Source organism: Urocitellus parryii, unplaced genomic scaffold, assembly GCF_045843805.1.
Source record: "Urocitellus parryii isolate mUroPar1 unplaced genomic scaffold, mUroPar1.hap1 Scaffold_40, whole genome shotgun sequence".
NCBI lineage: Eukaryota > Metazoa > Chordata > Mammalia > Rodentia > Sciuridae > Urocitellus > Urocitellus parryii.
Genome location: NW_027553586.1, coordinates 7,777,942 through 7,792,273, shown reverse-complemented (window position 1 = coordinate 7,792,273; position 14,332 = coordinate 7,777,942). Strand labels below are relative to the sequence as shown.

Below are 14,332 nucleotides of genomic sequence, written 5' to 3'. Positions count from 1 at the left end.
CACACTGTGTTCCTTTTCCAGTGAGTGTGTTAGAATGCTTTGGCGTTAAAGAGGGGGTCAAAATAGGGCTTGGGGTGTTGGTCTCACTTGATGAGGATGAATAATCCAATCGCTGGGATTGAAATTTTTTGTTCAGTTCATCACTGTCGTGCTCCTTTTTACTTGATTCAGAATTTCCCTTTCCAAGAAGATTATTGTGAGCTTTCCATCGGGCCTCCTGTTGCCAAGAATACAGCTTCTTGTGTTCTGGTCTCTTTACACCAAAAGTTTCTTCTTCAAATACAGAGCTGCTGTCATCAGATGCTGTCAAGTGCACTTCGCTCCCTATCCTGCCACATGGGACACCTTCCTCTGAGGTGTGACTGGAAAGTCTGGACATGCTCCTGGACTTGGACGTTTCTTTGTTCTCATCTTCCTCATCAGAACTCCAGTCACTTCCGGGAGCCTCAGAATTCTTGCATACGTTATCATCCATTGCAAAACTTACTCATGTTTTCCTATTCTGTTCTGAGACACAAGGGGTTTTATGCAAGGTTCTCTGGCCTCTCTCATTTTCTTGAACTGGGTTATCAACAGACTTCTCCAGAATTTCCATTTCTAGAAAAGTATACAACATATTGGTACGCTGCCTTTAATAATAAAAACTTCCCATACATGTAGCTTTATGTAACTATGGTCTGAAGACTAGTAATTTCATATCATGTGAATAAGATTAATTTAAATTACCATTTGTCTTTTTTAATGTCTTTTTTTAAAATAAAAGTTTGAAACCCTAGCTTAATATAAAACATAAAGCCCAGAGGCAGATATGATGGCACATGTGTATAATCCCAGCTACTTGAGAAGCTAAAGGAGGAGGATCTCAATTTAAAGCCAGTCTGGGCAATTTTGAGAGAAGCTATCTCAAAATAAAATATAAAGGGCTGGGGATGCAGTTCAGAAGCAGGGCACTTGCCTAGCATGTACAAAGCCCTGGGTTTAATCCCCAGTACTACAAACGAACAAAAACAGAGTCTTACAACTCAATATAATTGTATTAAGATTAAATTGGTCTCTACAAAGAATATATTGGGGAACAAACTTGACAGGCATATTAAAAAAAAGCTAAATGTAAAATAAGGCAATTTTGATTATCAAACTAGTCATCCCCCAAAAAACAATGAATAACATGATTTCCATTTTAGAAGCAAAAAAAGATGACCCTCTTTCCACTAAATTTCAAAATTATCACAAAGTAAATCAAGACATAGTAAACAGAAAACTATAAGAAATAAACTTGGTACCCAAACTTCAGTAATGAAATATGTAATACCATGAGGAAAACATATACAGAAAAAGCCTTCTTTGCTTTACTTTGTTTAATGTCTAACTACAAATGTGTTTTTATAATAATATTCTTTGAACATGTCTTTAAATATAGCTTATTTTTATTTATAACTTAATAAGATACACCATGAACTTCATGAACAGTGAATTAAAACTTTAGACTGAAAAGCAGAAAAGGAGATTTGAAAAAATACTTATGATCTTCATAGTCGGAGAACCAGAGGCTGAACAAACACACCCTGCACGTTTGCATCAGGCAGTTTGTGGGCCAGAGTTTTGGTACAGACAACCTTGGCTGTGCTCAACTGCTAGACAGTGGGAAGGAGATGGAAATGGCTTCTTAAGAAAGCAAAGCAAATTCAAGGAGGGTGAGACAATAAGTAGCTCAGTGGCCTTCTGATTGGAAAAAACATGTTGTTTTCAAAATGTCATAACCCAGCAGAGGGACACCTTATAAGAGCTGTAATTTTTCTCCTTTGGAAGAAGGTAATTGAAACTGAAAGGAGATGAAACCTGGCTAAAATATTTGGAAAAAGCCAACAAAAATGATTGCACTGGGAGAGTCAAAGCCAGCAGCTGCACAACAAAGCAAAATTAAGAGAGGCTGTAAAACACTGGGAGGAGTACAAATTGGCACACAGGACACTGGGTCTAAACATGTAGGCAGATATTTTCCTCTTTGAAGCAGCAAATGGAAAATCATTGCAGTCACTTTATTATTATTTCCTAGTGTTTGTTTGTTTATAAGTTTGCTAAGCCAGAATTAATTTCATGTTTAATATTAGGTAATTTTCAATATTTTCAAAAAATAATGAATAAAAATATTCTAATCTGAAACTCAGCTAAACCAAGTATCTTGAGGGGAATATTGTAAACTTTAAAATTTAAGTTTTACTTCTGTATGCTGCAAAGAAAAATGTTAAGATGAGAAATATCAGTTTTTCTTGTGCACCCTGGCTAAAACCCTCAGAAGACAAAATAACCAGATATACAAAGTTCAATGCTATATTGCTCATTAGAAATATTCTTATAAAGCATCAAAGTTGTCAAAAAAATTAAGCTGTATTTGAATTAACCATAGTAAATGATTTTTCCTTCTTAAAAAATGCAAAAAAAATTTATTTTAAAAATTGCTGTGGTCCATAAATACCTTCTGTCTTTTTTCCTTCTGTGGATTCAGATTCTTTAGAAGATATCTTGCTCATTTCCTCAGATTTCACTACTTGAGGAGGACTCTTCACTCGGGATAAAAAGCACCCAAACTTCAAATTGCTCAGGTGCTGCCCTTCCGAAAGTTTTGGTGTGGAAACCATGGATGACTTCTTACCTTGAACTTCTAAAAGGTCATTAATAAAAATTAAGATCTGAATTGTTTATGCCAATTTGTTAAACATAGAAAAAAAGCATATAAAAACTTTAAGACAAATTACTCTTTTTTTTAAAAAGTTTAATCAGGTACTGTTTTACTGCCTTTGCTACTAGGCACAGGCTTGCCAAAAAGATAATAATAATCAAGTTTCTGGGCTCTCAGTAAACTTAGATATGGCATTCAGTAGGGTTTAACAATCACTTGTACATCAATCTCATTATTATTACAAATGTTCGAATTAGAATATATTTTCTAAGCACTTTCTTTAGAAAGCAGAACTGTATATCAGCTGAAGGTTGGGACAGATGTCCTTTTAAGGTACCTGCATAGTCTTACCTTTCAGTCAATGTCAGGATCTATCGACTTCACATTTCTCCTTTTTAACTTTAATACCTGTTGGTTTCTTCCACCAGCTAGTGCTCTTAAAAGTCATTTTTAAAATTCAATACACAGTATTTAGACTTTGTATGCAACTACCTATTAATACTTTTCTATTTCAGTGCAATCTCTAGCAATTAGAAAAATAACAATGAATACTTAATATTCTCCCTCCAAACCCATACCAAAAATAAGTCCCAAATATATTTACAACCCTGGAGATGATGTGTCTTACTTCCATTTTTAAAAAATAAAATTGAATAAAGGTACTAGATGTACACTATCTTGTGACACATTTTAAGAGCTTAAATAACTCAAGTCTTAAAATAGTATTCAACTAGTAAATCATACCCCCAGTCATTTCAGTACAATTGTAAATGTCTTTAAAAGCTTCAGTTCTTGATATTATTTTCATTTAAAAGCATCAAGATAAAAATTCACCAAAACTTCAGTCACACTATTTAAGGAACCTATATCCATTAAGAAATTTCCTCTCTAGAGTACTATACGCAGTTAGCCATTGAAAACTGGCATTATGATTTTCAGTGGAAACCTGATTTTCTACGAGAAATGAAAATCATCACATAAACCCTTGAAATTCATTTTACCTGAACTTAAACTTTCCCAATTTTGTCACTGATGGGGATCTCTCCCAAATAAGTTTATCAAATAATACCTAAATGTAATAGTTTTAAAACTTAAATGAGCATTACATCTTGAGGGTATGCAGAGGTCAGAAACTGGGAAACACATGACAATGAGGGCTCCTATTTGATTGCTTTTATAACTTTTTAAGAAGTGAGCATGAAAATAAATCTTTATTTTCAGTTATTACCCACGAATAAGAGAATGTTAGATTCACAGTTTTAGCTATTGACACAAAGTGAACTAGGAGGCAAATTCACATCCATCAGACACAACTAATGGATCAACTTTTTCAAGTTTAGGCTATCTTGAAAGCTTGCAACATACCAGATATTGCTGTGTGTTCTCTAGTGACAATGGCTGACAGCAAATGGAACTTGAAGTGTTTTTGAATAACAGATGTTTTCTATAATATGTTGCTGGAAATCAAGAGATTTATAAACATGTTCAGAAGAGTTGAATCCTTAAAGTCTAAACACACTAATTTAAGAGTGTGTATGTTGCAATTTCAAAAGGAGTCAATAATCCATATGGACTAAATTAATACTTGCCTCTGGGTAGCAGGCCTTTTTGTAAATATAAAATTATATTAGACATTAGCACCAGTGCAGAACCTGCTCAGCATCATAAGATCCAAAACACCAGCACAAGTTTATCCATCACTAAAAAACAATTACCTCTTACTAAGATGTCAAGACTAGTAGGTAGATTGATACATCCAATCCAAATGAATAACTTTTGTACTGTACAATCTTTTTTTCAGAAGTATAAGTGAAAACCAATCAACTACATAGCAGACATGTTAAATTTAAAATCTCCAATATTTTAAAAACTGGACCTTACCAGAGGTAGAAAATAACTGACAAGTGACAGAAGTTAAAACTTTAAATAAAATCCCTTCCCTGTTTAATTAATAAATGTGTCAGAATAAAAAAAATCCTACAAAACCTGTTTATTGATCATTCTATCCATGTGTTTAGTAAGTGGTGATGCTCCTGTTCAAGGAATCCATTAATTACCTAATTTTCTAATAAAGGAAGAGGGAAAAGATATTTATCACCTTCTCTGGTACAAATATTCATCTATCAATTTAAGACCAAATAGTAACAATATAGGAAATCATTTTTCAACAGTTAAAGATTTTTGGCTTATGTTTTATGGATGGTGCTGCTGTTCCAACCTTATAAAGTAAAGCTGTCTGCATTCCAAATTTCAAAAATTGAAGACTCTCCCCATCTCACCATACCAACCAGTGCCCTTTGGTTTCTTCAGAACAAGAAAGGTTAAAAGGGTTGTTGATTACAGATGTAACATTCTGATTTGGGGACCTACCAAACAAAAATCATAGCAAGTGCCAGACACTTATTTTACAGAAGTCTAAACATTACCCATTAGAGCAAATCAACTTATTCCACTCACCCTGTTGGGGTGGGGGGTAGAAATCCTATATCCATAACACTTGACAGGATGTGTTTATCAACACTAAGTAGCTCAAACAACTTCCAAAAATAAAGTGTATAGCTTGGCTTTTAAAATGGGAAAGTCACATATTTTGAAAGTAAATATAGTTGAAATTGTGAATCAGGTATAATTTGAACCTAATGAACCATGCAGGAAGTGAGGGTTAATAAACCAATGTGCTTTGAATTTGTTCAAGTACTAATATTTCTGTATATAAAGATTTAGCATATATAACAGCTATTATGAGAAGTGAAAAAAGATTTTTCCCAAAAAATGAAAATATTAAAACTAAGTTAAAATACATAAAGTAGTATTCCACACAGCATAAAATTCGACAAATCAAAGTTTACATGTCCCAGCTGACCATGTGTGAAAATGCAAAGCAGGCATTAAAACTGATATTATGTCCAATATTTAAAACCAGTTTGTAATTGGGGGAACATCTAAATCCTTAATTAAAAAACACAAATGAAGTGAAAGCTTTAAACTGGTACACACTGTTCACACCTATATTTCAAGTTTGGAAATGCATATTTGCAAGCAGCAATACAAAAGTATTCATGAAGAATGCATAATCTCTGAAAATTATGAAAACATCCCTGCTACCAATACACTTCTATATACAAAACTGACTACCGTATTTGTTACTTCTGTGTAGCAAGAGAAGTTCATTTTCAAAACAGATAAAATTCAGTCTTTAGGTGTGAATGGTATGAATGACAGTCTTTTTTTTTTTTTTTTTAATTTCTTAGTCGTTTGGGATCCTTAAGCATGCAAAAGCTTTGAACAGGAGGGTCCACAAAGGAACCGGGTTGTCTTATGGCATCCAGTTAAGCCAGAGCTGGGAATGCCTCTGGGTCATCCACATCAGTGGCAGGAGCACTCGACTTGTCAGTCCTGCTGCCACGGTTTGGGCGTCCACCACGCCCACGCCCACCTCGTCCTCCCCTGCCACCACGTCCTGGGCGGCCTAGATCTCCAAAATTGATCTCCAGCTGAGATGTTATGTCATTTGCTGGCTTCCGGAAATGATGGTCCATAACCGAATCTTCAGCGTGAGCCTCTTCACTCTTTGATTTATGAAGAACAAATCCCTTCTTCCATTGCCCATCAGCACCTTCATTTGGTTTTCGGATATTAAATTCTACTTTTGCACGATCTTTATTTTGAATAGCCTTCCATTCATCCAAAGTCATCTCTTTTGGACCCTCTTCCTTAACTTCTTCAACTTCGTTTTCCTTATTTTCAGTATCTGCCACTGGATGTTCTTCACCTTCAGGTGTTTCCTCAGTGGCATTTGATTGATCCAAGTCAGTTAATTCATCTTTGACAGTTCCCCAGTTGTGAGATCCGCTACCTCCACGTTTATCCTCATGCTTCAGGCCACTGTAATGTGAAAAAGAAGATCTATCACTTCCACTATGCCTATCAAATTCACGTTTGCCACGAGAATCAAATCCATCTCCTGGGGCTGGAGATGTGGCTCAGCTGTAGCGCGCTCGCCTGGCATGCGTGCGACCCGGGTTCGATCCTCAGCACCACATACCAACAAAGATGTTGTGTCCACCGAGAACTAAAAAATAAATATTAAAATTCTCTCTCTCTCTCTCTCTCTCTCTCTCTCTCTCTCTCTCTCTCTCCCTCTCTCACTCTCTCTTTAAAAAAAAAAAATCCATCTCTTCGACCCCTTCCAAGACCACCACGACCTCCGATGGGTCGGTCAATAATTGGTCTATCAACTGAAAATTCGCCTCCTTCACCCTTTTCTTCAAGTGGCTTATCAAATCTCCTTTCACGAGGCGGTTGCCTTTCTAGTCTTCTATCAATTATTTTCCCTTCACCCTGAAGTTGTTGATCAGGTCTTCTTCCAACACGTCTTATTCCTTCTTTCTTAAGAGCCACGGGCGGCTGCGTTTCCTCTTTCTTGTCAGCCACGCCAACGTTGGAGGGCAGTGGGTTCTTGCGGTCTTTCTGGGACTCTTTACGCAGCCGTTTGCCTGCCGCGTTGGAGTTGGTCTGAGCCACGGCCTGAGCTGCGCTCTTGGCCCCAGGTCCCCCAACGCCGCCCCCGCCGGCTTCTTTTTTCTTGTTCTCTGCTGCTTTCAGCACCTCGAAGGGGTCCGATTCATCATCAAATAACTGGTCGAATCGGTTGGTGACCACGCAGCCGAAGCCTTCCTGTAGGTGCCCAGGCATGATGGTGGCTCGGTGGCGCGTTCCTCCACGGATTGCAGCGGGCCGCTCCAAGCCAAGAGCGCCTGCTTCAGCTCTTCCCACAAGATCGACAAATTACTCTTTACATCAGGAAAAAAGTCTCAAGTTTATCATAATTTAGGCACAGTAACAGAGGAGCCCCATTGTTAAGCATCATGGGTCTGTTTTTTTTTTTATATATTTCGAATATCCAAAATATTTTCTTGACTCCAGAGAGAAAACAAATCCCTTTAAGAGCAGTGGTCAAATAAAAACAAGAAACACAAACTAAAACCTGATTATAAATAACTAGAGCATTACAGTTTCTTAAAAAGTCAAGTATTGTTAAATACTTGTTAATATTGGTTAAAAATTGTGTGATAATGCCATTGTCTGAAGTACTGGCTGCCAAAACAACCAAAGGAAATATAGATTACCATAGGTACAAATATCACTTGATCACTGTAATTTTTATTTTTTTTATTTATTTTTTTTTTTTTAGAGAGAGAGAGAGAGAGAGAGAGAGAGAGAGAGAGAGAGAGAATTTTTAATATTTATTTTTTAGTTCTCGGCGGACACAACATCTTTGTTGGTATGTGGTGCTGAGGATCGAACCGGGCCGCACGCACGCCAGGCGAGCGCCTTACCGCTGAGCCACATCTCCAGCCCCAATCACTGTAATTTTTGCCTATTTTAGTTAATAATGAGAAGGAAGCAGATGGAGGGGTTTGCTTCATGGTGATCACAACATAAAGAACCTTAATCACTTTGTTAGGGGGAAAAGGGGGCAGATACAAAATTTAGAAAATTCATATAGTAATTCACCTAATCAGTGATTTAATTCATCTCTAGGACCTTTAACACTCCTGCTTATAAGATCAAAACCATGGAGATCCTAGAGAGGAGTTTCCAAAAATGAAATTCTTCACTCTGGATAAAGGGATAAGCTAAGTAGCAACTGATAATTAAGCAGTGGATAAGAAAGATATCTTTATATATTATGTTCTTTTAGATGTATCTTTTAATGTTTTTGTGTTGATCATCTCTCACAGAACTAATTCACAATTTGATTGTAATGGTTGCATACATTTGATTCTCTGCATCCGTGGATTTCATATCTGTGAACTCAATGTACTGTAGATTAAAAAATATTCTGAACAAAGACTGCCTCTGTAGTGAACACATATAGATGTTTTTCTTATTATTCCTTAAATGATAGAGTATAACTAATATTTACAAACATTTATATTGTATTAGGTATTATAAGCAATCCAGAAATGATTAAAATTATAGAAGGAGTTACATAGACTATATGTAAATACTGTGCCATTTTAAATAAGGAACTTGAGCATTCTCAGATTCCAGTATCTACAGGGATCCTGGGATCAATCCCTTATGGATACTGAGGGACAAATGTACATGCATATATATTTTTTAAATACCATCTTATATTCACGATATAATATATCTTTTCTCCTCTCCAAGCCTAGTTTCCAATTATCAGTATCTCTTAGTCTTTAAAATCTAAGAGGCTGCAATGAAGACAAAAAATTGCAAGTCAAGAATATTAGAGCTAGGTGTGGTGGCACAAGCCTGTAATCCCAGTGACTTGGGAGGCTGAGGTAGGAGGATCAGAAGTTGAAAGTCAGCCTTAGCAGCTCAGCGAGGCCCTGTCTAAAGAAAATATAAAAAAGGGGCTGGAGATATGGCTCAGTGGTAAGGATCCCTGTGTTCAATCCCTGGTACTAAAAAATAAAAATAAAAATCGGAAAAAATAACAATTTTTAGTGGGCCTAGTATGTTCAATCTATTTCAATAAGGGTAAATGTCACACAAATCTGAAACTTTAATTCTAAATATGAAACTCCAGATCAGCCATGAAGGCACTTATTTTTGTCATACAAGTAGAGAAAATGATCAAGTAAGTATTAATATGCAGTAACAAAATGCCCTGTAATCAATAAGTCTATATATTCCTACATGAAATCAGAAGGCACTATTATAATGGCAATTTTACTAATGTAAAAAAATGTTCTGGAGATACAACAGTTATTAAGTAATAAGGCATTAAAGCTCTCTTCAAAGCCCATATTCTTCCTACCATACCAACATTTTCCCAGTGCATTTTGTGAGACCCAGAGGATACAAAAAGAGGCATGGAAAAGGCCAAGTTTGTAGAATTCTGGACCATCACCCAACACTGCTTTTACCTCTTTTACCTGCTCAAATTCTACATAATTTCCCTCCTTTTAAGGATTCCATTGCTAAACGAAGTTTTAAAACCTCTATACTAGGTCATGTAGTATAAGCATAAATTATAGTACACCTTGCTGGATTCACCTCTTTTTCAACCTGATGTGCAATTGAGGGGCTTTCACCAGAATAGTGTACTAAGAAAATCTCAATTAAAGATAGTTACACTACTCAACCTTAGGTTTTGAAGTTAAAAGCAAGTAATCCCATGTATTGGAAAATCCAAAGAATTTATTCACATCATCAAATTCTGCTCAAAACACTCAGGTTGTAAGAATTTCAATCACTGTTGAAAACTAGGATACAAAGCAAAATTGAAAATAACAACTGATTTTTAAAGCAAATATACCTGAAATGAAATATTCAAATTAGTTTATACTTTTCAGGTTGTTCACTAATGTCTAGCTGTGCTGTTCAATATGGTGATTTAAATCAATTAAGTAAAATTTAAAATTCAGTTCTTCAGTCACAAGAGTCATACTTCATGACTAATAAAAGTTCTTTACTCTCAAATAGTTATATGTGGCTCGTGGTCATCATATTGGACAGCACAAGTAAAGAATATTTCTTAAATCACAGAAAGTTCTATTAAAAAGTGCTGATTTATAGCTCAAAGACGAAATATGTGGTGTAACCACATTACCCAATTTTTACATTATGAAAAGTTACTTTTTTATTCATTTTTTAGTTTTAAGTGGACACAATATCTTTATTTTACATTTAAGTGGTGTTGAAGATCAAACTCATTGCCTCAAGCATGCTAGGCAAGCACTCTACCACTGAGCCACAACCCCAGACCGAAAAGTTACTTTTGAGCCTATAAAATATTGTTATGAATTATCTGAAATGTAGCAAATATTCCTTTTGGTTTAATTATTTGTAAACAATCAAAAGTTATAAATAGCTCTGGAGGTTAATGTCATTTCCAGGGCACATAGCAAGCCAAGGAGCTTTCTCCAAAGTCCCCCAGGCAAATACAAGTGTATCATGTTCATGATTCCTTAATCCCCACGAAAAGACATTTTTCTTTCAGAGGCCAGAGTATTCTCGGCCTTTTGAAGTACATACCTCTAATACAAATATTTATAATCTACTATCTGGCTTCATAGGTCTTCTGTGTTCTTTAAGAAAACCAGGAGATAGAGTACTACATGGGTTGGAAGGACCAAAACACCATCATTATTAGAGATTGGTATACACTGTCCATAATCCCTGACATCCTGGGCTAACATAATAAATAATACTTTCAGTAAAATCAACTCTATGCAACTTACTATGAGGACAAATTAAATGAATTTTAGAATAGAAAAAGGCAAAATTACTACCTGTCCATGTTTTTTTTAACCTATGTAGTAACAAGTTTGGTAAACTTGTATATCATCACCTTCCACATTTAGGGCCAACATTCACTTGGATACATTCACTTGAGTTCTGATTTGTTTGGAAATTCCTTCATTTCATGAAAATAATTCCTAATACTATATTTATAATAAATTTTTTAAATCATAAGTAAAAAATAGTAAATCCTATATAGCCAAATAAATCCAACTAGGATATCTTGGTGAAAATGTTTATACCTTGTAGTTTTGACTGTAGTGCTTTTATCTCTTCAGTTTGGTTTTGGTTGATCAAACGAAGATTCTGATTCTCCAATTCCAGCTAAAACAACACAGTGATATTCTCTTACATAGGAATAACATTTCTAAAACATGCTAATAAATAATTATATTTAGAAAACATTAATATGTTTACTCCAAATGCAGTAAAATAAAATGACATGCAAATATATGAATTTATCATCATAGGCTATCAAACTAGATAATTATGGCACCAATATTAATTTTTCCACAACTGAGAGTTTTGCAAGTTTTCACCCCCTAGCTTTTTTTTTTTTTTTTTTTGGTACTGGGGATTGAATTCAGGAGCACTCAACCACTGAGCCACATCCCCAGCCCGATTTTGTATTTTATTTAGAGACAGAATCTCACTGAGTTGCTTAGCACCTCGCCTTTGCTGAGGGTGGCTTTGAACTCGTGATCCTCCTGCATCAGCTTCCACAGCTGTTGGGATTACAGGTATGTGCCACCGCGCCTGGCCCCCCCTAAGTTTTTTCCACTGTAAAATTATTTGAAACCAAACTATTTCAGTATTTAATCTGTACTTCAGATACCAAATATATTAATTTTATAATATATACAGATATGCTGTATAATTATTTAAAATTAACTAATTAGAACTAAAATTAAGTAATTAGAGTGAGACTATTTACACTGATCATCAGATGTCTATCAATTGTTTAATTTTTGAAATACAATGGATGTTAAAATAAAAGCTACCTATCTCAGATTTACCAAAAAAGAGCAGCACCATCAACTGATTTGAATTTTTTGTTTCACTCAGATGATTGTATATTCTGATTGTTTACCTACTAAAAAAGAATAAAGTAAAAGAAAAGAAAAGAAAAAATATAGCAACAAATACCTCATTTAACTTAACTGTTACCCATTCTTTGATCTTAGCTGCTTTCTCTTCTATTATTTTAGCTTCTTGGATTCTTGTTTCTGAAATAACATTTGCAATTTGTTTAGTTCAAACATAAACTCAGTGGTCCAGAAATGTTACCTGATAATATGCAAGACAAATCCACTTAAAACCTGTCTCAGATTTAGGACATCTACCTGCAAATTATCAGATTTTTAAAAGAGAAAATTTATCCAGCAAATACAATAAGAATCCACAGAGATAGATGCAAACATTGCTAGTTTTAATAATTGTTCTTCTCTTTCTTTGAATGATCAACACACTGAAGTCAATACACTGAATATATCAATAAAATAAACATTTCTGGAACAGTAGAACAGGGTCAACCAGGTTAGGAAGAGGAGACTAAAAATCTGGTATAATGGCTAGAACTCCCTCAAGCATTAATTTAAAAAAGACCCAGGAAAAATATAGACTAAAAAGTCTACTTCACCAACCTTAAAATATGGTTATGATCACAAAACTACCGGGAATATGGTTACCATAAATTACAATGGGCGGAGACTGGAGGCCGGTATAAAGCTGCAAACCACTAACAAAGAAATACTAATCCCCAGAGAAATTTAAAAAATGCTGAAAATAAACAACAATTTAATGAGCATAACAAAACAATGTCATAATGGTCATATTTAAATTACATTAAATGACTATTTAAGTAAACGACACTAACACAGTTTTTGTAATAAAAATCTAAAATAAACTTCTGTACTTGTTCTCAATAGTAGTGGTTTAAAACAGTGTTTACATTTCTAAGCAGAAGGATTAGTATCAAACATAAATATATAAAATACAATGTTCTATAAATATTTCCAACACTGTAACAATCTAAAACAAAATGATTACAAATATTTTATGGACATAATGCTGCTGATAACTAAGTATTTCCTACTTAAACTGTACACATAAATTCTAAGTCTGAATGTGAAAGAACACTGTACCGTCTAAAAAGTGCCAGATCTTGCCTGGACTCACCCTGGACTTAAAGCGAATGCCATTTTACCTTAACCTTTCACCAGCACATGTGATACAATCCTGTGGGTTGACTTAAGTAAGATTTTCCCCTTCACATTTAGAAATCTAGACTCCTTTTAAACTTTGTCTTTATGCACAAATGAGTACACACATTTATAAGTCTTTGATGATTAAAATTTTCCTACCTGCTCTTCAAACTGCAGTTCCAAATTTTGAATGATGTCATCTTTTTCCTGTAGTAGAGACTCCAGGTCTTGACATTTTTTATATAAACTTGTCTCTGATTCACTGGTTTGAATATTAGCTGCTTTCAATTTATGTTCCATAACTTGTACCTAAATTGAGAGAATAAAATGTTAAAATTAAAATTAAATTAAATTTATCATAATATGAAACTTAGATTTTTACTATAAAATTATATAGATTCCTAAAAGGTATCATAATAAAATGAAAATATGAAACAGGAATTGTTAATGTATTTAAAAGTTACAAATTATGAAGACTATTCTGTCAGACAGTTGTACTTTTGGGGTACATAAGGATACACAGGAGATGATGTGAATATTGCTATAACATAACTATATGCTTACTAGAGCAGTGACAATACACAAAAGTGTTTATATAGAAGCAGCAAGTTTCTAACCCTCATTTTTTCATATTTTAAACAAGGTAGGAATATAAATTTAAAATGTGAGCAGTGAGATAAAACTCAAACCAGATGACCTGGCATAACATATTTTTGGGAAAACTGAAACTTAGATGAAAAAGAAATACTCAGTGGAAAAGAAAAGAAAAACAAGAGAAACTTTGAGCGCTCAAATGACGAAATCATTAAAAAATTAAAAATTAAAAAAAACAAGAATCATAGGTAGGAAAAGGCACTTAGTGAGAGCTTATTTATTCATTCACTTCACCAATGCTCATTGAATACCTGGCAAGTGCAAAGCCTATTTCAGTACCTGGAAAGGAATCATAAAACAGACCCAAATATCTTGCATGGAAATTACATTCTAATGGTAAAGAGGGATAAAAAATAGTAATAAGTAGGTAAAAATCATACAGTAAGTCAAAGAGTTGGTAAGATTAACAGGTATGAGGCTGGAGGATGGGAAGTGCTTCAATTTTAACATCTAAGAGATTGGCCCTGATTGGATTTTCTACAAAACACATTCAGAAGTATGACATCTTAGGACA

General features: G+C 34.6%; 1 protein-coding gene and 1 pseudogene across 1 annotated transcript in view; both read right to left on the bottom strand.

Moving 5' to 3' along the window:
* The window catches only part of LOC144252336 (pleckstrin homology domain-containing family H member 2-like), a 164,552-nt gene that overhangs the window by 61,857 nt on the left and 88,363 nt on the right, over positions 1-14,332 (bottom strand). Inside the window, 6 exon segments of the mRNA XM_077794731.1 lie at positions 1-597; positions 2,477-2,662; positions 11,203-11,284; positions 12,107-12,186; positions 12,634-12,712; positions 13,324-13,473. Of these exon segments, the coding sequence (XP_077650857.1) occupies positions 1-597; positions 2,477-2,662; positions 11,203-11,284; positions 12,107-12,186; positions 12,634-12,712; positions 13,324-13,473 (1,174 nt within the window).
* LOC144252279 (SERPINE1 mRNA-binding protein 1-like) lies at positions 6,010-7,375 on the bottom strand (annotated as a pseudogene).